Source organism: Balaenoptera physalus (genome assembly GCF_965194825.1).
Source record: "Balaenoptera physalus genome assembly, chromosome: 10".
NCBI lineage: Eukaryota > Metazoa > Chordata > Mammalia > Artiodactyla > Balaenopteridae > Balaenoptera > Balaenoptera physalus.
Genome location: NC_138889.1, coordinates 5,181,429 through 5,209,052, shown reverse-complemented (window position 1 = coordinate 5,209,052; position 27,624 = coordinate 5,181,429). Strand labels below are relative to the sequence as shown.

The following is a 27,624-nucleotide window of genomic DNA, read 5'->3' as shown; positions in this document are numbered from 1 at the left end:
TCTTTTTTCAAAGAGAATGTGTTAGAAGTGGTCCAGAATCTACTTGTCAAAAGAAAGCTAACAGTTATGGTACCTCTTGACTTGATTAGTTCCGCTGGGACCAGGCAGCAGGGGGGACTTCAGATTTACGTGGGGCTTTGGGGAAGCTGAGCACACAGACACTCGTCCTGGCTCACCAGCGAGCGTTCGTCTTTTATGGACAAAGTCAGCCTACGGTGTGTGTTTCCTCTTCCCTTGCAGATGTATCCAGAACTACAGATCACAAACGTGATGGAGGCAAACCAGCCAGTCAGCGTGGACAACTGGTGCCGGAGAGACAAGAAGCAGTGCAAGACTCACATCGTGATCCCCTTCAAGTGTCTCGGTGAGCGTCCTGGAGCACCTCTGGGTTACTTCTCAGGAAGGCGGGGTCCCCAGTTTTACATTTCACCTTCTCCTGGCTCACAGTGAGATGTCGTCATCTGTTAGGAAGCCAAGGGCTGCAGGTGTTTATTGGGGGACTGTCTCTTTTGAGTACTCAACGGCTTTCTGGTGTCGATAGGTGACTTGTCTTTGATGGTCACTAACTCCACCTCTCCCATCATGGGCGTCCTCTGTTTTTTCAGGATGAGCCTTTTCCACACCCGAGTAAGCGTGCTGCCCTCGGAGTGGTCCAGCTTCGTTCACACTGAGAGTTTGAAATTACTGTTTATAGTCCTGGTATCGATAGTACCGAAGCAGCCGAGGGGTGGTCTTTTGTTCCCCTTACTTTGCCCTACACACATTTTGCAAGCACCGAAATCCTGTGTTGTTAGCCAGACCAAACCTGTGGCAGTTTTCAGAGGCCGAAGAAATGAGTCGTAGCTGCCTGTAGACAGTCAGGGATGCGTCATCCAGGCCCTGTGCCACCTGCCTTACTGAAGGGTCAGCTGATAAGGGTGTTTATGACTCTGTGTGTTTCTGTTAGCGGTCAGACCTAACTCAAGTGCAGCCGTAACATTTTATTACCCAGAAGTAGAGTCACTGCTCCAAATGCTCTTTTAGTGAATGTGCTCGTTCTGACCACTGATCATTGACACATCTGAGTTACGTTCGCACGTCTGTTGCCTGGCTGATTCAGGAACAGATTTGGTCGTAGAAACTTAAAAGGGCGAAACGATCAACTTTAGATGATCCGTGATAGGACTGACATAGATAGAGCACTAACATAGCCTGGGTAGTTCTGCGGATGTATTTAATTTTAACCATTAACTTAACCTGTTCCCCTCCCTCCTTCATTAAAACCTTTCTGGGACTTCCCTGGTGGCGCAGTGGTTAAGAATCCGCCTGCCAATGCAGGGGACACGGGTTCAAGCCCTGGTCTGGGAAGATCCCACATGCCGCAGAGCAAGTAAGCCCGTGCGCCACAACTGCTGAGCCTGCGCTCTAGAGCCCGCAAACCACAACTACTGAGCCCGTGAGCCACAACTACTGAAGCCCACGTGCCTAGAGTCCATGCTCCGCAACAAGAGAAGCCACTGCAATGAGAAGTCCGCGCACCACAACGAAGAGTAGCCCCCGCTCGCCGCAACTAGAGAAAGCCCGCGCGCAGCAACGAAGACCCAATGCAGCCAAAAATAAATAAATAGCTAAATTTATTTAGAAACAACAACAAAAAAACCTTTCCTAACATGGAACTCATTGCTTTTCTCATTCTCACATGTAGCAAAGTAACAGGAAGAGGCAGCACCTGAATAACAGTATTTACCATAGCAGTTACTTTGTTTTAAAAGTATTTGAGTACGGGGAAAAGAGGACACGGTGTGTGCTTAACACCATTTACTTAAAACTGAGCCCCATGCAGTAGTGTGAGGCTTGTGAATGGTTTTGTGTGATGTGGTTTAAAGATGTTCTTTCATTCCCTTTGGCTGTAAGAAATCTCTGAGTATGAGGTTTCATTCATTCTCTGTAAAATTCTCAAACTTAAGAGAGTACCCTTGAATATTCGTACACGATAGATAGTACCTAGCAATCATTTTCTTCCTTTTGCACTGTCATTACCAGAGGCTTTGTGGCCTGGTCTCCCCCATCCTGCATGTTGTCACTTGTTGGCTCCACTACCCACCCAGGAGTCTGAGCTGGAGACCTGGGAGACCTGTATCTCCCCACACCCAGCCAGTTCTCAAGGCAGCCTGATTTTTACCTCTTAAATATGGCTTAGAACCATGGTTCCCAAACTGTGCGCAAAGGCACCCCAGGGCACTGGGGATATTTTTGCTTTTCAAGGAAAACGTGTCAGACATTGTGAACGAGCTGGAGGCGCTCACAGTTTCAGCATCAGCTCATCCCGTTCCTTTCGATGACCGCATGTCTCTGTGGGACTGTTTCTTAGTGGTTTCTGTGAGGAAAAGCCAGCATCGCACCAGAATTGCTGAAGAAATGGGGGTGATGGTGCTGAGTGTACGGCCGTGCAGGAGGAGTTGTGCAGTGCCCAGCAGGCACAAGGTGTCAGACACAGGTGCTTTTTACTACGTTGTCGCCCTGACTACTTAAATTTTCGGCACCCTTCTGGCCTGGGGGGTGCTGTGAAAAACTTCCTGGGACACCCAGAGTACCGTGACTGGGGAAACTTTGGGAGCCTCCGGCTGGTCCGTCCGAGTCCCCTGCTCTAGCTCAGCCTTTTATCATTTCCTGCCTGGACTGTGCGAACCGCTTCTGCGCGTGTCTCAGTGCTGTTCAGTCCATCACCCTCGCTGATCCAAAATGAAGACTGAACTGTCTCTCCTGCACATAAAACCCTTCAGTAGCTCCTCTTCACCTAAAAGACCAGGTGTAAGCGCCTTAGCACAGTTTGGAAACTGCATGGTGTGGCCCTTGCTTAGCTCTGCCCCGTCCTCCCCGCCCCTGCCCCGTCCTCCCCGCCCTCCCCGCCCCTGCCCCGTGCTCCCCGCTCCTGCCCCGTGCTCCCCGCTCCGTCCTCCCCGCCCCCGCTCCTGCTCCGCGCTCCCCGCCCCTTCTCCGTCCTCCCCGCCCCTGCTCCGCGCTCCCCGCTCCGCGCTCCCCGTTCCTGCTCCCCGCCCCCGCTCCGCGCTCCCTGCCCCCGCTCCGTCCTCCCCGCCCCCGCTTCGCGCTCCCCGCCCCTGCTCCGCGCTCCCCGCCCCCGCTCCGTCCTCCCCGCCCCCGCTCCGCGCTCCCCGCCCCTGCTCCGCGCTCTCCGCCCCCGCTCCGCGCTCCGCGCTCCCCGCCCCCGCTCCGCGCTCCCCGCCCCCGCTCCGCGCTCCCCGCTCCTGCTCCGCGCTCCCCGCCCCTGCTCCGCGCTCCCCGCCCCTGCTCCGCGCTCCCCGCCCCTTCTCCGTCCTCCCCGCTCCTGCTCCGTGCTCCCCGCTCCTGCTCCCCGCCCCTTCTCCGTCCTCCCCGCCCCTGCTCCGTGCTCCCCGCTCCTGCTCCATGCTCCCACCACAGCACGTCCATCTCGTGGCTCCTGCCACGTGCAGTCCAGCTCCCACTGGAGTGACTTTATGTACTCACTTTGCTTGGCGAGTTCTCCTTTTTGCACTCATCTCAGGGACACCTCCTTTAAAGGAAGCCTTTCCTGCTGCTCTAACTTCTGTCTTGACATCCAGGTTTCTCAGCTTCTCTTTGTTACCGCCGGTGCCCCATCACCCTGCACGATGCCGGTCTGTTGATGTGTCTTTCTCCAGTTACACTCTGCGCACCTTGGGAGGAGGGACACGGCTTTAGTCTTCTCTGTCCCCGCAGTCAAGACGGTACCTGGAACTAGGATGCTGTCTGTTGATTACAAGACCACTACCATAGCTGGTGCACAGCGAAAATGTTCTTTTCTAAATGTCACAGTTTGAGTTTTTCAGTGCCAGAGAACCAGACGATGCATGATATTGTCATTAACTAGATGCATAAAACAATTTGACCATAAGCCATTCAATACCTTCTTTGCGTTGTGGTCACTGAATAATGCATAATACAGTCTTCAGTGTTAGTAAATTCACACAGTTATTGTGTTTACAGCAGCATCCATTTGGACAACTTCTTAGCCAGGAAGGAGAGCTACCTGTTGGTATTTTTAAATAAATAAAACAGTTGCCTGAGCCTAAGCTAGTAGGGGACCAGGTGACTGGAGTTTAAGGGAGGTTAGGAAAAAAGTACTGCCAATTCCTTGTCATCATTTGAGAAGCAGAAGATTGTAATGTCTCTCTGTCCCCGTCCCCACCCCTTTAGAGCCCCCAGGCACTGGGTAATTATCAGCACCACTTTCTTTTTACCATAGGCTCCTTAGAAAGCCTTTTGGTTCTAGTCTTTCAGGATTACTTTTGTCTTTTTAACTTAAAAATAATACGGGACTTCCCTGGAGGTCTGGTGACTAAGATGCCGCGCTTCCATTGCAGGGGGCGTGGGTTCGATCCCTGGTCAGGAAACTAAGATCCCGTATGCCATGCGGCATGGCCAAAAATAGGGGAAAAAAAATTAAAAATAATAACAGTTTTAAAATAATTTCAAGTTTACAGAATGGTTGCAAAAATAGTACAAAGAGCTTCCATTAAATCTTTTCCTCAGATTTCAGATTTTCCAACTGTTAACATTTGATTAATACGGTAAAATTAATCTTACCGCTTGTATCTCCCCACAGGTTTTGTTTTTTTTTTAAATCATTTAAGTTGCAGACATGGTATCCTTTTATCCCTTAATACTTCCTTGTATATTTTTTATAAACGAGGACATTCTGCCATATAACTATAGTACAGCTGTCAAAATCAGGAAATTATCATTGATATAATATCTAATCTACAGACCCTGTTCAAGTTTCACCTGTTGTTCCAACAACACCAGGATCTAATTCATTGTTTCAACGTTGCATTTAGTTCTCTCTGTAGCCTTTCCTTGTCTTTCTTTGGATTTTAGAGTACAGGCCAGTGGCTTTGTAGAATGCAATTTGGGTCTGTCTTAGGATCCTTTTGATTTGTGCGTTTTTGAGGGCACTGTCACAGAAGTGTTCTTCTCTCTGAATCATTTTAGGAATTCCATGATGTCACTTTGTTTCATGACCGGTGATAACTTTTATCACCTGGCTAAGATGGTGTCTGCATTCATTTATTCATTTCATTATGGACTCAGTGTCCAGATTTGTCCAGTGGGACCCCCCCCACTTCATGCTGACTCCTGTGTCTTTTTGCTATGTCCCTATTATTCTTTGAAAGCTTCCTTACTTTCTGGTACAAAAAGATGCTTCAGGCTCATCCTGTGTTCCCTACCCCACCCCTGGAGTCAGCCATTTCTCCAAGAAGAAATGGTTTTCTTTAGTGGGGAATGGTATTTAGAAACCAAAATCTGGGTATTAGGCGTGCTTACTGCTATTATGCTGTTATTGCTTCTAGGCCCGCTCAGCAGACAGACCTAGGAAATATATTTATATACACATATTCATGCCCATATAAATCTATATTTCTATACGTGTGGACATTAAGAGCAGTGAGCTCATATTGATACCTCCAATTCCATTATCCTCAGTATATTTATTTATTTGCTCAATATTCCCTGTAAATAATCAGTCTCTCTGCTTCTTAAAAACAGATTTGTTGAGATATATTTCACATACTATATATAATTCATCCATTTTAAAGTGTACTGTTGAATGGTTTATAGTATATTCACTGAGTTACACAACCATACACAATTCTTTTAACATACAAACTACTAAAAATTAATCCAGTAAAAAGCAAGCATCCTATATATTTTATTCCCCAGAAATAACCACAGTGAGTCCTTTTATACGTGTTAAGGTGAATACCACGTGTTGCAGTAAAGAGATGGTCATAGTGTGCTTAGCTTCAGCCCTGAAACCCCCTTTAAGATATTACTGCCCAGCAAACCCAAAGCACAGGCAGGCCAAAGGGCAAGGAGATGGGAAAACAGGCTATGTCTACTTGGTCAGGTACCCGTACTAATTGGTTTGGTTGATCCAGGGGCGTTATGGATGTCCTCAGACACTGTTTTTGTTTGCCATTGTTTTGCTAGCTTTAGGGGAAGGACGTGTCTTGATTAGCACTCTTGAAGGCTGTTTGAGAATGAATTTAGGTAACGGGTAGTGTTGGCATCAGGCCTGGTGTCTCGCTGTCTGTAGACATCTGTGCACCTGTCACTCAGTTCTGCCCTATTTTGAGAGCATGCTTGACCACCCACCAGTGTGACTCTTTTCACTGATATTCAGTATATTTGGTGAGAAGTTATACTTCAACCTTGCCTCTGAAAATGAGTCCTATATCTTATGTTATTACGAATTGCCTGTTTATCCATAAGATTTTATCTAAATAAATAGGATGATCTGAGTGGGGCAGAGTTGGTGAACTGTGAAGAAGCAAAGCTGCTGGTATTTGGGGGGAAGGAGTTAGTCATCTCTGACATTTATATATAGACTGGCTCCTGCATCAAAAGAAGAGAGCTTTGTGAGCCCATGACTGTTTCTGTTGTTGGTAATTTCTGGAAGGAGATTTGGATGGGGAGTATTACTGTGTTGAAGACTGCCAGGAAGGGTCTTGTTCTCAGAAGCTTTGAGGTGGGGCCCGGAGTGAGCTTGGAGCTTACTTGTCCGCTGCAGGTGTCTGTCCGCAAGTCGTCTTCCGCCTTTGAGTTCCTGACAGCCCGTCAGCAGTTCCCCCTGTTCCCGCTGTGGACCCTTGTTGCAAGGTTTATGTTTCTGTTCATGACGATCGTTCAGGCTCTTTAACTTCTCAGAGCCCTATTTACCTCCAAGACGTCTGCTAAGGGTGGCTGCCAGACCTCTCAAAAACTCACGTTGGGTGGTCAGGTTAATTTTCTTGGTTTTCTCTCATTACAGCAGGCTTTCTCCCCGCTGCTTACAGCTTCCAAGGGCCCCGTAAATGACATGGTCTTCCTGTTTGCAACCAGAGAGTACTGTTTTTATTGGCTGCGCTGTGCGGCTTGTGGGATTTTAGTTCCCCAACCAGGGATGGAACCTGGGCCCTCGGCAGTGAGAGCACAGAGTCCTAACCGCTGGACCGCCAGGGAAGTCCCAACCGCAGAGTACTTTTGCAGTAGGTTTATTTATACATATGAGTGTTGGTATCGAGGGGCTTCCCCAAGTGGGTGAGCAGCCTTTGTTACTTTGAAAGGAATTTTATTAACTCTGAAAAAGCTCTAAGACCTGATGGCTGCCATGGCCCTGCTGGTGGGAGGTGGTATGAAAGAGAAACAGTATCACAGGGAATGAGTGGAGACTGAAGATAAATCATAAATGCAGCTTAAATGAAAGCCTGTAGTTTAGATTTTGCTAAATTGCCGTGTTCATTGACCAGCTTATTGCCTTGAATAGTAAAAACAATATAGGTTTCCAGTGACTTAGGGAATTGGGGGCACCGTCTATTGTACTCCAACGGGTTAAATTGAGAATTGTTACAACCTTAGATAAACTTTTAAAGTGAGACCAAACCATCTTCAGTGTTTTTCTGTAAAACAGAGTAATACTGATTTGCTTAGGTCAGTCTTTTTCCTAGAAGTTTCTGATAATTATTTGTATCAAAGGCAAAAAGTAGCAGTGAAATGACAGAACTGATGCTGGGATTGAAATGTGTTCCTCTTTTAATTTACATGTTTATAAAGTTTTTGTTTTTGTTTTAAATAAAAGAAATTGGGAAAAAGGAAGGCAAAAACAATCCTTTCCAGTTTCTGCACTCCATTAACCATATTAACATTTTGGTGTATAGACAAGACTTTTTTTCTTTGGATACACATGGAAATGTGTGTGCTTTTAAATGCTTTTTTTTTTTTTTTTTCCTAAATTGGATCATGCTAAATATGCTTTCCTGTTTAGTGCTTTTTTAAAAAGTTGACATTTATTGAACATCTATTAGGTGCCACTCTTAGGGATGCATACATCTTTTGAGTCTGTCTTTTTAAACAGATTTAGCCTTAAGGAGTTAACCAGGCTTAAGGAGAGGTTAGGGATATCGGGTGTGTTTATTCCTTTGCTTATTTGTTTAATGATTGTTAAAATTATTAAACCGTCATGGAAATGGAAATGTTTCCATGTTATATACAGATATTTAACCATGTTTCTTATAACCCCATGGTATTCCATTAAGTACCATTATTTAACTAATTCCCTATTGAGGAACATTTAGGTTGGTTCTGTTTTTGGTTTTTTTTTTTAATAAATTTATTTTATTTTTGGCTGTGTTGAGTCTTCGTTGCTGCAAGCAGCCTTTCTCTAGTTGTGGCGAGTGGGCTTCTCATTGTGGTGGCTTCTCTTGTTGTGGAGCACGGGCTCTAGGCACGTGGGCTCAGTAGTTGTGGTTCATGGGCTCTAGAGCGCAGGGTCAGTAGTTGTAGCGCACGGGCTTAGTTGCTCCGTGGCATGTGGGATCTTCCTGGGCCAGGGCTCGAATCCGTGTCCCTTGCATTGGCAGGCGGATTCTTAACCACTGCGCCACCAGGGAAGCCCTGGTTCTGGTTTTTATTTATTTATTTATTTATTTTGATATTAACAATTCTGTAATAAATATCTTTGTTCACTTTCTTAATTACTTCCTAAGAGTACGGTTTTAGAATTGGAATTGTTGAATCAAGGAGTGCTATTCTGTTTTAAATCAGTGGCGTTAGTTCTTTTTTGGTTTTCAGAGGTCAGACAGATCAATTTAATCATGATTCCATAGCAGAAGATTGATGGCGTTTAATCTTACAGTTTAGCATGGAGTTAATTATTAAATTTCTGGCATTAAAATTTTTAAAATTTTAAACTTAATTTCATTTTGAGATATTTCAAGCATACTGAAAAGATAAAACATAATATGATGGCCACTCATGTACTCACTGTCCTGATTTAAGTTCTTGCCTGTTTTGCCATATTTGCTTTTTTTTTTTTTTGGCTGCGTTGGGTCTTTGTTGCTGCTGCGTGCGGGCTTGCCATATTTGCTTAATCTCCATCTTATTTTTTAATTAAGGGATTAAATGTCCCAGAGTCCCATCCTTACATCCCTTCCCTCCCTCCCTCCCTACCCTTGGAGGTCACTGCTACCCCACTGTCAGGGTGTATCATTCCCATGCCTGTTTTTATACTTTTGCTACATACGAATGTGTCTGTAAACAATTTGTTTTTGTGTTTTAAAACTGACATTAATGGTGTCATACTGCACTTGACCTTTTATAACTTGCTTTTTTACTTTATATCATTTTGGGGTTTATCTAAGGTGTAATACAAGCAGATTTAGTTAATGCATTTTTAACTAAAATGAAATGATATGTCGTACTCCACTATATTTTTAAAACCCAGTTTGGTTATTGTTTCTATAGAATATATATAGTAGTGAAATTGCTGTCTAAACTTTTTCTCTGATGTTGCAGTTGTACATATAAAATTGAGGTTTTACAAATTAAAGGATATGAACTGTTGCCTAACTGTAGATTTCTTGATAACTGTGGTTGTATAGTTTGCTTTGTATAAAACTAGTTACTCAGGACTTGAAACTAACAGCATTAACATCAGTAATTAGAGCAAATACTTAAATAATGCTTAGTGCTTACTATGTACCAGATTCTGCTCTAAGTTTTTCCTGTGTTGTACGTATTACATCCGGCCTCACAGCAGCAAGATAAAGAAACTGAGGCACAGAAAGTTTGAGTAACTCGCCCAAGACCTCTCTGCTAGTAGCAGCGGTGCTGAGATTAAACCCTGGCATTTAGCCCTGTACACACTGCCTCTTACGTGTACTCTTTTGTTGCTTTTTTGTCATAAATTAACAAACATGGGGAGTTCCCTGGTGGCCTAGTGGTTAGGATTCTGGGCTCTCACTGCCGAGGCCCGGGTTCAGTCCCTGCTTGGGGAACTGAGATCCCTTAAGCCAGGAGGTGCGGACACAACAAACACAAAAAATGTATATAAATAAAGATCGCTTAGTCCATACAGCCGCCACCCACAGTGTGCGCTGGTGGTTGGAGGTCAGAATTTCAGTGATTTCTCCTTAGACTGAGTGTCGTGGTGCTTCTCCTGATGGAGGCGAATCCTAGTTTACCCCTGCGCTTTGCTTTTTAAGCTTCGATTTTAAGCCTGGTTCGGGGGTGAAGCTTGTTTCCATCTCCCCAGAGCCTTTGGGGCCCTCGAGGGCAGCACCGTGTCTAACTAACCGTTGTGCTCCTGCATTAGTGTCAAACTGAGCTATCTGGTCCCCGAAGTCCCTGTGCTAATGGCAGAGTGAAACCTCGCTGCCCTGCGGAAGGCTGTTTGGATGTGCGGTGGCTGCCTGTGACGGTGGGAGCACATCCCCCCCCTCACAGCAGACCAGGGGCTGCCCTTTGCCTCCGCATGGGCAGCAGACGGACAGACTTCTCGGGCCCAGAGACGGAGGCCTGAGCTGCAGTGAGGCTGGGGAGTGGGTCTGCATGTAGACTTCCCGCTAGTTCAAGTCTTAAGACCTTTTTTTTTTTTTGGCCATGCCACTTGGCTTGGGGGATCTTAGTTCCCCGACCAGCGATTGAACTCAGGCCCCGGCAGTGAGAGCGCCGAGTACTAACCACTGGACTGCCAGGGAATTCCCCCTAAGACCTTTCTTAGGCCAGATTACTTTCTTATTAGACTTTCCATTTTTTTTTTAAACCTCAGAGGTTAGCCTGCCTGCTTCCTTTTCCCTCCCCTACCTATTGCGTCTCTCCTGAGCTAAGTACCACCCTGGTTTTCTTGCACTCGGGCCCTCAGTAGAGCATGTTGGTGATGCATCAGAAGCGCCTGGGATGCTTGTTCCGTGCAGATCACTGAGTCCCAAATTAGACCTACTACTGAACCAGGTTCTCTGGGTGATGAGCCAGTGATTACGTTTTTAGCTTTTTGTTATGGAAGTTACAAACATATCCGAACACGGAGAAGATAATCGCATTAACCCTCGTGTGCTGTGTAACGGTTCATGAACCACTCACCCTGTCTGTGGCCAATCTGGCCTACCCCTCGTTATTTGGAAGCAAATCACAGATAACGTTTTCTTTTCCTGTAAATACTTCAGCATGTATTTCTAAGAGAGAAGGACTCTATTTTCTAAGCAGCGATGTGTATTTTTCCCCAAGCTTTTTATTTTTGAAAGGTTTCAGACCTATAAAAAACGCAGTAGTGAATACTCTATACCTGTTACCTAGGTTTCCCAGTTTTGCCTTATCCATCTCACTGTGTGTGCCTTACTTACTTTTCATTGTTAGGCCATTTGAAAGTGAGTTGGGACATTAAGATAGTTCACCTCCAAGTAGTTTTCAGCTTGTTTTTCTTAAGAGCAAGGACATTCTCCCGTATGACCGTGATACAGCGATCACACATGGGACAATTGTCCTAAATGTTCAAATAATGTCCTTTACAGCTTCCTTTTAAAAAGGATGATACATTATATTTAATCTAGGCAGTTCCTCAGCTTTTTCTTTTGAATCTTTTATTTATTTTATTGTATATTACTTTATTGTTTTGGCGGCATGTGGGATCTTAGTTCCCTGACCAGGGATTGAACCCGTGCTCCCTGCACTGGAAGTGCAGAATCTTAACCACTGGACCACAGGGAAGTCCCTGAATATTTTATGACAATAATATCTTTTAAGAGTCTAGGTCATATGTTTAACACTATCTCTGAATTTGAATTTGTCATTTTTAAAAAAAATTTATTTATTTTATTTATTTTTTATTTTTGGCTGCGTTGGGTCTTTGTTGCTGTGTGCTGGCTTTCTCTAGCTGCAGAGAGCAGCTAGTGGGGGCTACTCCTCATTGTGGTGCGCGGGCTTCTTATTGTGGTGGCTTCTCATTGTTGTGGAGCACGGGCTCTAGGCGCGCGGGCTTCAGTAGTTGTGGCACGTGGGCTCAGTAGTTGTGGCTCGTGGGCTCTAGAGCACAGGCTCAGTAGTTGTGGTGCATGGGTATAGTTGCTTCGCAGCATGTGGGATCTTCCCAGACCAACCAGGGCTCGAACCCGTGTCTCCTGCATTGGCAGGCGGATTCTTAACCACTGCGCCACCAGGGAAGTCCCTGTCATATTGTTTTGTATGATTAGAGTCAAATGGCATATTTTGGCAGAAAGACTGTGTAGGTGATCTGTTCGCAAAACATCACTTAAGTCAGCTTGTCCGTTATTGCTTACCCAGTTAAGTAGTGTCTGCCAGACCTTCCTTCCCACTGCAAAGACGCCTCTTCCCCTTCATAATTAACCCTCCACTGATGATTTGTACCTGGATCAGTTATCGCAGTGGTGGTTTGTCTTAGAGCTAGGTGTCTGTAGGTCCACAAAGGGCTAAAGTAAGATTCACCTGTTCTTTGGGAGAACACCCAGTCTTAGTTTCCTGGGCGTTTTGTTATTAGAACTGACGTGGGCAGAAATAGAAGTAAGAGGCTAGGAACGTTGTCCACGTGAAGCCGGAGGTGGTGGGGAGTACCTGTGTGTGTTTGAGGTCATGCACGGGAGTTCTCTTCCCGTTTCCCCCGTAGGATGCTGTAGCCCTGCACCAGAAGTTAAGGGATTGAGGTCGGGAAGGAGTGAGGAAGTCCCGGGCTTTGTGGTTGTAACAGAGTGTTGAGCTCTTGTGGCTGCTGGCCTGGAGCTGAAACGTCCAGTTGGCTTTGGAAGATGAGGTGCACATCAGCTTATACGCATTAGAGACCGCTCCTGTCCGCACGTGACTGTGTGACCGTCACGGTAACCTGCAGTCAGGGTTGTTTTCACCTGGAATCATGATCAGGTTTTCTTCTGACAAAGCTTCTCTTTTCCAGTGGGCGAATTTGTAAGTGATGTTCTGCTAGTTCCAGAAAAGTGCCAGTTTTTCCACAAGGAGCGGATGGAAGTGTGCGAGAATCACCAGCATTGGCACACCGTGGTCAAGGAGGTAAAGGAGTGGATGGAAAAAGTCAAAGGTTGTTTTTTAGGAAAGTAGTATTTTTTCTCGACACCTTACCATAATTTTAAATTAATTTTCTTTCCCTTTATCTCATCAAAGTTTACAATTACTTGTATCTTTTAAATTAAAACTATTTGGTAGAAGAACAGATATTTTTGTAAGGAAGTACAGTATTAACAGTTCAGCCCCTGAAGTCAAGGACATGAAAAAGATCGTTAAGTAAGGATTCTGTCGGCAGGGCCCCCAGCGAGGCCACCCAAACCCTAAGGCGTGTGTGGAAATAGCCAGTTATAGAAAATCTGTGTCTGGACATGCATGCTGACAGGTTTAGATATCATTTCATGCTTCCCGTGGGGAGAATGACCCTTTCTTAGCTTGTCCTCTGCGTTAAGTTGGTTTTCCAGCCAGTTGCCTTTCTTTTGTCTAGTTCTGAAGTAATTCTGAATTCCTCACCAATTAGGAATGTATGTTACCATTGACCACCATTAACCAGCGTGGATAATTACTAAAAGAAACCTCCTTTCCTTAATTTTATTCCAACTTTGGGCTTTCATTGGTTTTAGCCCAGATGATGTTTCCCCATTGCAAATTAAGCAAAATTTGTACATCTTAAAATAGTAGGGTCGCAACTTTTTGGCCAAAAATTTACGTGTCCGTGAGAAAGGCTAACATTGTGATTTGGTAAGGGTTTCTTTTGGATAAAGCTAGGGATCGGGGGGTCTTTGACCACACTTGCTGTGTTCTGATGTCGGTCTGTGGGTTTCCCGCAGGCCTGCCTGACTCAGGGAATGACCTTGTACAGCTATGGCATGCTGCTCCCCTGTGGGGTGGACCAGTTCCACGGCACCGAGTATGTGTGCTGCCCTCAGACAAAGATTGTTGAATCTGCTGTGTCAAAAGAAGAGGAGGAGGAGGAGGAGGAGGAGGAAGATGAAGAGGAAGACTATGATATTTATAAAAGGTAACCTCCTGTCCTGAGCCTGTGGATGGCCGTGGCTGCTGGCCCCTGGCTTCCCGGTGAAGCGGGCACTGCCCGTTCCTGCCAGAGCTGGGCCGGCACATCTCACTTGGGCCATGGCTGAGCCCAGGCACGCCAGTGGCCTTCAGCAGCGCGTCGTCCCGGCCACGTGCCTTCCTGCAGGGTAGCCCGGTGCCTGCTGCCTGGCGGTCCCCTTCCGCTGAGGTGGCCGGGCTGAGCGCTTTAGCGGCACAGCTCACCATGGGCTGAGCTTATTTCCTGCCTCTGTCTTTGTGTTTCAGAACAGGGAAGGGACTCATTGTTGTGCTCTGTGCATAGCAATTGGTATTAACCTTCCTTTTTTTACTGTGACCTTCAGTGAATTTCCTACCGAAGCAGATTTGGAAGACTTCACAGAAGCAGCTGTGGACGAGGATGAGGAAGATGAGGAGGAAGTGGTGGAAGATCGCGATTACTACTACGACACCTTCAAGGGAGACGACCACAACGAGGAGAGCCCGACCGAGCCCAGCAGCGACGGGACCGCTGCAGAGAAGGAGATCTCTCACGGCGTCCAAGGTAACCCCACGGAGAGCCCCCGCGGCTGTAAAATCCACCTGGCAGTTATTTACTTAGAATTTGTTAATATTCTTTAATTTGCCTAGAGACTGCTTTCCTCACAGGTAAGTCACAGGAGGGTGGCTTCATGCCCCGAAGGTGAGGTCAGCTCTGGGCACTGCAGGCGGTCGACAGATTTTAATCAGGAAACTAAGCTTTGCATTGTAAGGACTTAACTAGAGAATTAGAGAGACCACGTGGGCTGCCCTCGGGCAGGATTCTTCCACATTCAGCCGGAAATGGTCTCTCCTGAGGGGGATCCCCTTCCTCAGTAACTGCTAAAGCCCCAACCTTTCGGAGTGGAAGTCACTTCCTTGGTTCCCTTCCTGAGTGTGTTCCCATCTGTAGGCTGCCCTGTTTGTCCATCAGAAAGAGGTTTGCAGCTGGGAGGGTGGAATTTGATGACCTACTGGTAGGGGATCAGGGCCAGCAGTGTTTTCATTTCACCATGTAAAAAAAAAAAAGTTGTGACAGTTCTAGACCATTTTATGTGCAGCCTCCTGCTGATAGGATATTCGAAACCAATTAGGATCTAAAGAATTACTCAGGATTCAACCAGGAGCAGATGACTTAATGAGTCTAGAAGTTTGTGATTCACCCTGGAGAACATAGAACTTACACGCGTCCTTTCCAGGGGCCTAAGTAGTGTTTACGATGGTTACCGCCACTGAAACAGCCTCTGCACCTGCCTGTCTCCTTCTGCCCTTGACACCCCCGGGACGGCCAAACCAGGCAGCTGTGCCCACTTCACAGATGAGAAGCGTGAGGCCCCTCCATGTCAGCCCTGCCCCGCTCTAGACTCGAGACAGTGCAGAAAGCACCAGTCCGTATTCTCAGGGCCTAGGGCTCTCTCTTGCATCAGGAAGGAAAACGACCACTTCCTCAGGGTTGACTGGCAGGAATTGGCAACTGCGTTGGCCAGGGCGCCAGGTGCTGCCCCATCTTGGCCTTCGCTGATGTTAAGTGTCGCCTGGTCCTTCTCCCCTTGCTGGTCTGTAGCTCTGTGAACCCCTGGAGCTGCTGCCCGGCCCCTGCTGACATTCTGACCGTTTCCACACAGCTGTCTGCTCCCAGGAGGCGCTGACGGGGCCCTGCCGGGCCGTGATGCCCCGGTGGTACTTCGACCTCTCCAAGGGGAAGTGCGTGCGCTTTATATATGGCGGCTGCGGCGGCAACAGGAACAATTTTGAGTCTGAGGAGTATTGTATGGCTGTGTGTAAAGTGATGAGTAAGTCCCGCCGCCCTGGCTGTGCAGCTCCATCCCGTCCAACGTTCTGTCCCCCGGCGTCCTCGTGACTGCGTCTCTGTGGTGCTCCCTGCCCACTCGGTGTTTGCTGTTGGTCGTCTGCTCTTCTCTCTGTGCTTTCTAGATCTAGCTTTGCTTTCCTTTCGGCAGCTGTCAGCTCAGTTTTCTGTGTCCTGTGCTCACCGTGGGCCCGTGGAGGTGGAGGTGGTGGTGGAGGTGATGGAGGTGGTGGAGGTGATGGTGGTGGAGATGGTGATGGTAGAGGTGGTGGAGGAGGTGATGGTGATGGTAGAGGTGATGGTGGTGGTGGAGGAGGAGGTGATGGTGGAGGTGATGGAGGTGATGGTGGTGATGGTGGTGGTGGAGGAGGAGGTGATGGTAGTGATGGTGGACGTGATGGTGATGGAGGAGGTGATGGTGGTGGAGGTGATGATGGTGGTGGTGGAGGTGATGGAGGTGGTGACAGCGGTGATAATGGTAGCAGTGATGGCGGAGGAGGTGGCGCTCCCTCCCTGCCACAGGGGAGAGCCCGGGGCCTGCCCTTTCTCATCCAGAGCCTCCGTGTTGGTTGGGTTGGGAAGGCAGCCCTGCCCTCCTCTGTTCAAGGCTGAAACTCACGAAGGACAAGCGGACAGGTCGTGAGTTCTGCACATCTTGTGTCCAGGCTTTTATCTCTCACTCTTGTCTTGAGCGGCCCTGTGCCAACCCCCCATGATGCACACTAGCTAAGGGGGTCACCTACTCTCCAAAGAGGTGACAATAAGGACACTTCAGGGAGCCGAGAACATTGGAACATCTTGCCATATGCACTCCAGGGAACGTGCTCTGCAGCCAAGTGGTGGTGACTCTGTTTCCCCAGTATTCTGGCAGCGCTGGATCAGGCAGAGCTTTAGGAGTTTTAGTTTATGTGTTCTTTGGTCACAAAGAAATTCAGTGTTCAGCTGAGTCAGGTTTACTTAGATGTCAGTAGGTTGCCTTTCTTCATAGTTCCCCCTTTTCCTGTTTAAGACCCCCTTTCTCGTCTGGAGCACTTCTGACCCGTGTGTAGGAGAACCCTCCGGCTAGGCAGACCCTTCTTCATTCTGATTCTGGAATTCATTGGAATAATGAGCTGCTGCCATTCCTGGTATTTGCTCTAAAGATTTTTGGCTGTAGCTTCTGACGGTTTTTCGTTCACATGCCATCTTGTTCCCTCTTTCCTTCCCCAACTAAAAGATTTTTTAAATCTTAATATGATTTGGTTTACTTTTAGGGCTTCCACTCCAGCTGCTGCTTTGTGAACTTTTTATTTGAAATGATTGAAAAGATGAGAAAACAAATGAGCCCTTAGGGAACGTTGGTGGCAGAAACTTTTTTATTTAGGAAAGATGGAGATAGAAATTATCGTGATCCTTCCTGCTTTGTAAAACTTCTTAAACTAAGGGGCAGCAAAACGCTGTTTGGGGTCAAAGCCTGAGCAACCTGGGTCGTTAAAGACCTCGCTGAATATGGAGGTGCGGTCTTTACCCAGAGGATCAGGCGGACGGTGTCGTAAGACACCGGGGGCTGGCAGATTGCTGGAGCGGGAACGGTTGCGAAGCCCGCAAGGTCGTGCTTCCCGGCAGGCCATGGGGCCCGGCTGGAGGGTTTCGGAGCCTAGAAGCATCACTGCTCCTGTGGGCAAGTTTGCTTCCCTCCTTGAAGGGGACTGAGGCCTGCACATTTCCGGCTTCCTGAGCTGGTCGCTTGCACACAGACAGAGGGATGTGGTTCTAGGTTCGAGCCCATCGTGTCTTCAGAACCAAGCTTCCAGACCTGCTGCCCCTTTGCCCTCTCGTTCCGACGGGGGGCAGGGGGGTGGGTGGGGCGGAGGCAGCTTGCGCTTGTATTACCTTCATCCGGCCCGGCGGTATGAACCAAAGGCTCTGTCTCCAACACGTAAGCCTTTAAGCTGCGGACGTGCGCTGCCAATGGCGCCGTGTTTGTTGGCACCAGTGGACTTCAGTGCTTCGAAATTCCCCTGGCTGAGCTTTTGAGTATTGTGGGGAATGTGGTTTCTGAAGCTAACTGTGCATATTCTGATTTAGTTATAGTCTGAAAATTGGCTGTTGAGATCCTATTTAAATTAATGTAGGAGCCAGATAGATGTTCTTGACAAGACTTAAGCTGTAGCTTCTAGGGTTAAAACTCAGTAGAAGAGGGTGAATGAAGACACCCCGACGGAAGGACTGCAGAGTGGCTGACTTACTTGTGGTCACACTCATCAGTTACACAGCTGGTCTCATGTTGTGTTAAAGTTACGCAGTTCTGGAAACTGGGAGGATTTGTTTTTGAATTAAAATTCGTTGATCTTGGCTTTTGCTCTCCAAGTGGCTCTCAAGTGTGTCCCGATGGAGCAAGTTGTGTGAGCAGGTTGCCTGACGTTCCTCCTTGGCCTGGGAAATCCCCAGTGAGTTGGGGTAATGAGAGTTTCCACAGGTATTTCTTAAGAGGTGGACTAAGTAAACCTGTCATCTCAACCCTTCCTGGATGAGGATAAGCTCCTTTGTGCAGATACACATCTGCCTGGGGCTGGTAGGAACTCAGGAACTTAGACTAGTTCGGAGTGTTTGTTCTAACGGGTTTGGTCCCTGGGTGGTGGCCTGGTGAGGCCAGTGAGTGCCATGGATAGAAAAGCCCAAAGCATCTTCACACTTGTGGTAAGCCCTTGTCCGATACATTGCCCCTGCTGTGGGGCTGGGGCTGAGGGACCTCCAGTGGAACTGAAAACTAAGCAGCTGGAGCTGGAGCATTTGGACTTTCTCTGCCCAGTCTGTGTGCAAAGAACATTAAGTTGAATCAGTTGCCCAAAGTGAGTTGTGACCTAAAAATAGCCAGAGAAAAAGAGGAGACCCGAGCCCCGCAGTGCCTTTGCACGTGTGACTTCAGCCCTGTCTCTGGTCAGATGCTCTCAATAGGGTAGTTCTTGTTTAGGTTTTAAGGTTTCAAGAACTGAGGGAAGGTATGGAAGTGGTTTCCTTTTCTGCCCCTGAAGTCCTAAATAGATGCCTCACCGGTCCCGAAGGTACGGGCGGGGTGCGGACGCGCCCGGTGGCTGGATATTGGGTAAGGAAGATGGAGTGGCGTCCCAGCAGACGGGCGCAGCCTGCCCTTGAGCGCGGTGCCGGACACGCCGGTCCCGTCTGCAGGCCCAGCCAGGCTTCGTTCCCTGAGCATCGTGCGACTTCCGCGTGGGGCCGACCCCTGGAGAGAACCCTCTGGTCACTTTGTTTCAGTTCCCCCAACTCCACTGCCAACCAATGATGTCGACGTGTATTTCGAGACCTCTGCAGATGACAATGAGCACGCGCGCTTCCAGAAGGCCAAGGAGCAGCTGGAAATCCGGCACCGAAACCGGATGGACAGGGTAAACCTCGGGCTCCCTTATCTTCGTGCTGTCAGGCATCAGCTAACTTGGGGTTCGTGGTTGAAGCAGAGGGACGCCACTTCCCCAGGTTGTTGCGCTAACCGAGTTAGGACAGGTGAGGTGTGAGAGTGTAAGCAGGCAGGCCTGCCTTCTGGGCGGAGCTAGTCCTCCTCCCTATCTCCACGATAATGGAATTATCCTCTGAGTGCTTATCTGTTTCAGACTCTGCGAGGAGCACTTCCTGTAAACATTATGTTCTGCCTCTTTTTCTTTGCCATGAACTAGCTTTTTACATTTTTTTATTTTGAAGAAGGAAACTTTACATCAATATTGTAAGTAGAAAGCTAGTATCATTTACCATTAGAACAAGGTAACTAGAAAAATATATTGGATGAAAGCAAACAGTGTTAAAGCATTCCAGCTAGATACTGTTGCCTGTGGAGTTTCAGGGATGCTTTCTTTTCCTTCAAGGAGTTATAAGTGCCAGAGCAACAGAGCACCAGAGTGCAACTTTCTCCTAGACTTACTTGGAAAGGTTGAAAAAAAAAATTGAAAAGGGAATTTTTTGCTAGGGCTGGGTACCACCTAAAATCCCACACATCCCCTGTGGTGGGCTTGTATGCTGGGAAATGCTTGTTGCTCTGTTTTATCCACATCAGTTCTGAGAAGTAGGTACTCCCCCTCCCCCCACCCCCAGGAGACTAAGGCCCGGAGACTGGTAGATAACCTGCCCAAGGTTATGAACAAGGCAGTCGTGGAACGGGGCTCCCCTGGGAGAGCTGACGCCCTGCATCTTCGGAGGCAGCAGTTCTGGGACAAACCCGGAGCTCATGAGTTTGTGGGATGTGATTTCCTCGTGCACTTGTCCACATTACATTCAGGGCTTGGCAGTATTTTTAGAAAATGGGATCGTTTCAGAGATGATTCTGGCTATAGTGGCTTTGACCTTTGTTCCAGGTGAAGAAGGAATGGGAAGAGGCTGAACTTCAAGCCAAGAACCTCCCCAAAGCAGAGAGGCAGACTCTCATTCAGGTGAGACGTGTCCTCCAGAGAGGGGCTCCCAGGCTGACCCTTTGGAGTATGGTCGGAGCCAGAGTCTCCACAAGTTAGAGTTTGACATCCCCTTTTGGTTGAGCGCTTACGTTACGAGGATATTTTCACTGACCTCCCAACTGGCGTTCTCTAGAATTGCTCACCTGCGGTGGAGGGAAGCCAAAGCTCAGAGCAGAGCACGCCTCACTCAGGCCTGGAAGGGACCTTAGCTCGGCTGTGTTTATTCTGCTTTCCTGGCAGAAGTCCTCGGGCATCTTCCTTCTAGGCTGTGCCCTGTTTTCCGGCAGTACTGCAGTACCGAATGCTTTTTTTTTTTTTTGCAGACTTACTGAAAAGTCAAAAGGCAGAAAATAAATCTATCAGTTTATCTTTAACTTTGGATGTAAGGATGTAATCAGACTCACAGCAGCTGCCTCCCTTTGGCTAGAGGAGGTTGTTGACAGGAATTCACAGGACTGATTTGGGATTCATAAAACTAGTTACATCTTAAGTCAGCTTGCGTTTATGTTTAGCTGAAATCTCTCTTCTCATGATGTTGATATTTTATCGGCTCACCTTCACTTTTTTATCAGTAACCTAGAAAATCCGCGAATGTTAATTTCCACATAGCCAATGCACCCTATGCAGGGAACTTCAGCTCGGCAGCCTTAAACCTGCCTGCAGACCTGGCCAGGCACCCCGCAGGGAGCTCGCCCTTCAGGACTTGGTGTGAATGGCTCGGCCTCACCTGCCACAGGACAGGACTGTGGTTTGGGGGCGCCTTGCTGCAGTGTGGGAAGAACGGCCTTCCTTTCCTCGCGGTGCACACGGAGAGGCCAGGCCTGGGCTTGCGTGCTAGGGATTTCAGTTAGGGAGGTGCTGAGGAGCCCAGACATAACATGCTCTCGTTAGATGGGGAAGTGCAGTCGGCCCTTGGACCGCAGGGGTTTGAGTTGCGTGGGTCCCCCTACACGCAGATTGTTTTCAATGGTAAAGGCCACAGCACCGCACATGGGCGGTTGGCTGAATCCGTGGATGCGGAACCGCGTGTACAGAGGCCTGACTGTAAGTTACACTGGGATCTTAGACCACAGGGAGGATCGGTGCCCTTAACCCCTGCGGTGTTCAAGGGTCACCTGTAAGTGTCCAGACGGAAGTCAGAGGAGGTGTTCTGCGACCTCAGCCCTGCTCCACACGACTCTGTGCCGCTTGCAGGGGCGCTGGGCGCAGAGAGGCACAGAGCGGGGTCTGACGCCGTGTGCGTAGGTGCCCGCAGGTGCGTGAACTCGATGTGGCTCCCGCTTTATGGTTTAGCACTTCCAAGCCATGGTGAAAGCCCTGGAGAAGGAAGCGGCCAGCGAGAAGCAGCAGCTGGTGGAGACGCACCTGGCGCGGGTGGAGGCCATGCTCAACGACCGCCGCCGGGTGGCGCTGGAGAACTACCTGGCCGCCCTGCAGTCCGACCCTCCGCGGGTGAGAATCGCTGAAGTAGCGTGTGTAGAACCGGTGTGAGCTCACATTGCGCTCGAGGGCCCGCGGGCCGCCTGTGGTGTGGACGCGGCTTCTGCTGGAAAAGCAGAACCTCGGGGTGTTGGCTGGTAGTTCCCCAATTATTGCATGTTTATAGTAGCCTTACTTTCAAAGAATAAAAACACGTCTTCCATGGACAAAGGCTTCTGAACCAGTTCTATTCTAAATAAGATGATAAGTTAATTTATATCGCAGTTCTTATCTGCCAGTGGTGTCAAACTTTATCCCTTAGCTCTAACTTGCCTTGCTCTGGGGGATGGAGAGGATCGAAAAGGAGGGTATTTGTAGTCTCCTTAAGCAAGTAAAGTCTTCTGGGTGACACAGGTCACCCTGTGCTTGTGATTATGGTGGCAGGCGCCAAGCTCAGGAAAGGGGACAGACAGACAGATTGGAGGAGAACGGTGGGCTAGAGATTCTGGAAAATGCTGTCTGTTGAGGAACCACTATAACTGTGGAACTTAGCTTTTGGTACTTAGAAGGGTAGCTTCTTGTTACTTGGTAACTGAAAGCTCTTAAAGGTACAGCTTTCATTCCTGGGTCTCGCTGAGGCTGGCTTTCTTAGTGAGTTCTTAAAGCTTCGTTTTCCTGCCCGTTTTCAGTTCCCTAGTCTCTGGACGTGAAAACCTCTGTTCTCTCTTGTAGCCCCATCGCATTCTCCAAGCCTTGCGGCGCTACGTCCGCGCTGAAAACAAAGATCGCCTCCACACCATCCGTCATTACCAGCACGTGCTGGCTGTCGACCCCGAAAAGGCGGCCCAGATGAAGTCCCAGGTACACCAGCCAGAGGAGAGGCCGCTCTGACCGGTGGTCAGGCAGCACGGGTGGTCGTGCTTCTTGTTGTTAGTCCTCGGGAAGTGATTTTGGATTTCCAAAGACAGTAGGTACAAGAGTTGGTTTTTGCAAAGGTACTATTTAAAAAATATCTTTTCCATACTTTTTAATATTAAGTATGTCCTACTTAAACTGTTCTTGAAGGTTTAGGAATGCAAGATTATATTGAAGAGATCATTTTTATATCAGTGTATTTCTGGCTGAGGGTCCCACCAGAATTAATATTTGAAATCTCTTTCTAGGCAAATATATCAAGCACATCTTAAAAATTGGTCTCTTTTGTACAGTATAGTTTTTGTGTTGAGACACTTTACATCCCTGGGTTTTGTCCCCTGCTGCGTCCTACTGGTCTTTGCAGTCATCTATAGAGGTTTGTTTCTGGACCTACTTTTCTGATTTTCGTTTTGACCATGTATTAACTTGAGTTTTACTGTCTTGTATTCATAGAAATGAACTTGCCTACAAGACTGCTAGCTTCCTTTACAACAGTCTGCCTATTAGTTTTCCTAGAGGGCCTTGTGATGCCATAACTGATCTTACTCTATTTCCTCCCGTATTTTAAACCCAGCCCTGTGCTGCTTGTAGGGACCCAGTGTGCACAGGCTGGGTACCTGTCCCCTCCTGCCTCCTGTTGCTCCTGTGGTGTGATTGTAGGGGAACTTCCCAGAAGCCCTGGGGGGCTCCCCTACGGCCCCATCTGCTGCCCAGTTCTGCTCCAGCATCTGACCACACATAGTTGAATCCTGTCTGCCCTTGAGCAGCTCACAGTTGTGTGGAATTAATTATGCTAACTGTAAAGATGGAGAAGAATTGTCCTTAAACATACGGAGCCCACATTAGCAGCTGGGTGTTCAGGGAATGAAAGAACTCAGTGTCCTAAAGAGTGGGAAGGGCATGGGTCTGGGGACCCTCGGGGCCTCTGCTGGGGGCCTGGAGCTAAGGCTCTGTCTGAAGCTGGATGGAGTAGAAGAGAAGGAGGAAAGGCCAGCAGACCTCGGGTAGCTTCCGGGAAGCTCAGGTGGGAAAAGCTTACATCCTGACAGGGATGAGAATTTTTCAGGTCTACCCGATTTTTTTTTTTTAACGTAGGTCTTCCCTGGCGGTCTGGTGATTAAGACTGCACGCTTCCAATGCAGGAGGCACAGGTTCAATCCTGGTTGAGGAACTGAGATCCCACATGCCGCATGGCACGGCCAAAAATAAATAAATAAAGTTAAAATTTTAAAAATGTAATCTTTTTTTAATTTTTTTTTTTTTTTAGAAAATCTAGACTATTATGTAGTATTTTATAGAAAAACAGCCTGTTTTGTATGGTGAGAATAGAAGGAAAGGTGAGACCTTGATCAGCGTGTTCAATCAACCTGCGAGCCAGGATCGGGGAACCACCTGAGTGCCCTGGGAGGCGGAGCATCTTTGCTGCGTGATGTTTACTGTCTGCTCGGAGCCCTTAATCCTGGGGCAGCTCGGCCGCGGGATTACACTGGCCTTTGGCCTGTTCCCTGTCCTGTTATGTAAACTCTACAAAACCCCGAATATGTTGAGCCTCTTAGAACGTGTGCACTCGATTTGAGGTGTGAGTGATGTGCTGCTGTCTCCCCCCACACACTGCAGCTCCAGGGGGCCCTCCAAAGACCCTGGCGCCCAGCATCCCACCCTGTGGTCTTGTCCTCGTGGGTGTAGGAACCGTCCTCTGCCAGGCTCCTTAATTCCTCTGACATGTGGCAGTGTCACCACTGCTGAAACTGGGGAGCTCACGGTTCCGTTTCCACTTGGATTTATTCTCTAAAGCACTCACTCTGGTGCTTTCCCATCAATTTACTTGATTGAAAGAATGGCAAGTATAAAATTAAATTGCTTTCATCTTTGCTTTTATAGGTCAGAGGGACATCAATCTACAATAAAAGCATCTTTCCATTTAACTTTTTTTCATTTTGACCCTTCATGTTAATGGCTTCAAGCCCACATAATTAATCCATTGGCTCCGAGCGCCCTCTTTAGGAAGAGCTCGGTGGCTGCAGGTGTAGCCCGGTGGGATTAGCCTTCCTGAGGAGCTTGTGTGACGTACAGCCACGTGCTTCACAGTGTCATTGGGGTGGATGTAGTCCAAATCTCCTTTCATTTCCACCCTGAAAACCTCTCAAATTCAGTGACAAAAAAAATTTTTTTTAATAAAATTCAGTGACCACTTTAATGACTTTTTTTTCTTTTTTTTTTTGGATGAACAACCTTGGAACTTCTGCATTCAGAAAAGGCAGTGAGCTATGTAAGGCAGATGGTAGATATGCCTTCCTTATCACCCCATAAAAATCAGGTTTATTTATACTTCAGTGTGCAGTTTTGAAGGAATAGCTAATTTAGTTAAACAGGAATAAACTAGCTCTGATGCTCACTGTGATAATCATTTCAAGCAGCTGCTTCACGAAGCAAAAATCCATGAATGGGCCCACCCCTCACATCTGCTTTTTAACCAGTGATTTCATTCCCTTGTTACCTCATCTTGTCTGACCAGTGGTAAAAATTGACCAACTCGTCTCCTCTTTCACTCAGAAGGACCTTACTGAGTGTCTGGCATTGTTCAAATTTGGGTTCTTTTTTTATAGTACAGTTAGCAAGTGCCTCCTGTGAAAACCAAATCAATACTTGGCTAAAGGGCTTCCCTGGTGGCACAGTGGTTGAGAATCTGCCTGCTAATTAATGCAGGGGACGCGGGTTCGAGCCCTGGTCTGGGAAGATCCCACATGCCGCGGAGCGACTAGGCCCGTGAGCCACAATTACTGAGCCTGCGCGTCTGGAGCCTGTGCTCCGCAACGGTAGAGGCCACGATAGTGAGGCCCGCGCACCGCGATGAAGAGTGGCCCCCGCTTGCCACAGCTAGAGGAAGCCCTCGCACAGAAACGAAGACCCAACACAGCCAAAAATAAATAAATAAATAAATAAATAAATAATAATTAAAAAAAAAAAACTTAAAAAAAAAAATACTTGGCTAAGGAAATTTTAAAAATTCTCCCTGAACTTTGGAGCACTCTCTGGATAAATCCTTAGATCACCGAGAGGTAATGCACACATTCTTGCACTACGGTGGCCAGTAAACACGGGGAGGATTCATACTGCCCCCCTGACCAGCTGCTTTGCTGGACTCTGTAGAGAACATCAGTCTTTGCAGAAGAGTGTGGGTGTCAGGCTGGCCCGGCTGTTCTGGTGACAAGGCCTCTCCCCCATCCTGTGCTTGCAGGTGATGACACATCTCCACGTGATTGAAGAAAGACGGAACCAGAGCCTTTCTCTGCTCTACAAAGTACCTTACGTGGCCCAGGAAATCCAAGAGGAAATTGGTGGGTGCCGACTGTTTGCATCACGGTCAGGCGGGGCTTGTGCTCAGGAGTGATGGCGGTGCCAGATGAGAGAAACAGGACACGTGAGGCCACAGAGCCGGGCATTAGCGTGCCACGGGCTCAGAAGTCTGGGGCTCACGTGGCAGGGTCAGGTCCTGGCTGGGAGCCACAGAGCCTTGAGTTTCATTGACCTTCACTCTGTTACTGGAAGAAAAATCTAGGGTGTGAATTTGCAAGGGACTGAGCGAGTCTCCCGTTACCCTCTCCCCCCTTAATTGCTGGCGTATTTTAAGGCATCTGTTTATTCACGTTCTCACTTCTTCTCCCTCTTCTGGTCTCTCTCTTCTTCATTTATCCAACAAACGTTTGTTGTGTCTACTGTGTGGCACAGAGTAAAATGTGTACCAGTAGACAGACCTCCTGGAGCTCACATTTTAGGAGGGACCGGTCAGGAAAACGAGTGTCCGTGGGGATGGGTGCTGTGCCAGAGGTGAAACTGGGGTGGGACGGTGAGGGTGCCTGGTGGTCAGGCTCCCTTGGGGGAAACCTGAGATCTGAATGATAAGGAGGAGCCCCCCACACGGCGACCCCCGGGGGGAAACACTGAGCACAGGAAGCAACGACTGCAGAGCCTGATGTTTAAATAGAGAGATTTTAGCAAAATCAAGGAGTTTGGATTTTATTCTAGGATAATTGAAAGCCCTTCGAGGGTTTTAAACCAGCAGGTGACTAGATCTGGGTTATGTTTTTAAAAAATGTGAACTTAAAAAAAAATTACTAGACTGCTCTGTTGAGAGCTGATGAAAATTGGAAACCACCCAGGAAGCAGTTATAAAAATCCAGGAGGGAGGGGATGGCTGAGTGCACAGAGATGGGAATGGAGGCGATGGAGATGTGAGTGGTCCTGAGGGTGTGTGTCAGAGGAAGGGTGAACAGGATGTGCTGATGGGCTGGGTGGGGCAGGGGGCTGAGGGAAAGAAAAGCATCGGCTCTGCCCCGGTTTCCCTGTGAGCAGCTGCCTGGGTGGTGGGGCTGCATGTTGCTCAGGTGCTGCATTCTCTTTACCTGTTAAAATAGAAGTTGCCCTCAGACATTAAGTGGAGGTGTGAAGTAGGCTACCAGGTGGATGAGCCAGAGGTCGGGGGTGCAGGTGCAAGAACAGGTTTGGGAGTCATGATCCGTGGATGGTATTTAAAACTGTGCCGTAGGAGGAAACCACTTACCCAGAGGGAGTTGATCGAGGAGAGAGGGGGGGCCCAGGATGCAGCTGTGGGGTTCCCAGCGCCGGGGTTCTGCAGTCAGCGGAGTCAGGGGGCACACCCTCAGGAGAGAGGAGGGGGTCGTGCGTGGCCCGTGTTGTGAGCTGGTGAGACGCCCCTTTAGGCAGAGCTCGCATCCCACCCATAATGACGCGAATTAGCCCCATGCAGGCTGTCCTGTGCCTAGGAACCAGATCCCTCTGCAAAGCTGGCTCCTGCGTGTCTGTCTTTGTCAGATGAGCTGCTTCAGGAACAGCGAGCGGACATGGACCAGTTCACTGCCTCCATCTCAGAGACCCCCGTGGATGTGCGGGTGAGCTCGGAGGAGAGCGACGAGGTCCTGCCGTTCCGTCCCCTCCATCCCTTCCCGCCCCTGCCTGAGAACGAAGGTGCGTGTGCGCTAACAGCCCAGCTTGGCAGGGGGGGCCGGGGGGCGGGGAAGAATGCAGTTAGAAAACTGAAGTCAGATCTGGGGCGGGCTTGTGCTGGGGAGGCTGTGTTCCCGGTGCAGGTCGAGCAGGGGAGGGGCCGGGATTCACCGAGCACCTGCCGCCTGCAGGCACCGAGTGGGGAGCCTTCAGTAATGTCGGGAG

General features: G+C 48.4%; 1 protein-coding gene across 7 annotated transcripts in view; it reads left to right on the top strand.

Annotated features, from left to right (window-relative positions):
• Positions 1-27,624, top strand: part of APLP2 (amyloid beta precursor like protein 2) — a 71,251-nt gene that overhangs the window by 35,002 nt on the left and 8,625 nt on the right. For 3 of the 7 annotated variants that reach the window (XM_082476219.1, XM_082476220.1, XM_082476224.1), the window contains exons 3-13: positions 241-364; positions 12,716-12,828; positions 13,611-13,801; positions 14,178-14,377; positions 15,477-15,644; positions 18,917-19,047; positions 20,005-20,079; positions 21,394-21,552; positions 22,252-22,380; positions 25,673-25,772; positions 27,268-27,420. In XM_082476219.1, the coding sequence (XP_082332345.1) occupies positions 241-364; positions 12,716-12,828; positions 13,611-13,801; positions 14,178-14,377; positions 15,477-15,644; positions 18,917-19,047; positions 20,005-20,079; positions 21,394-21,552; positions 22,252-22,380; positions 25,673-25,772; positions 27,268-27,420 (1,543 nt within the window). The remainder of the gene's footprint in view (positions 1-240; positions 365-12,715; positions 12,829-13,610; positions 13,802-14,177; positions 14,378-15,476; positions 15,645-18,916; positions 19,048-20,004; positions 20,080-21,393; positions 21,553-22,251; positions 22,381-25,672; positions 25,773-27,267; positions 27,421-27,624) is intronic. The other 4 variants (XM_082476221.1, XM_082476223.1, XM_082476222.1 and 1 more) reach the window with 3 other exon arrangements.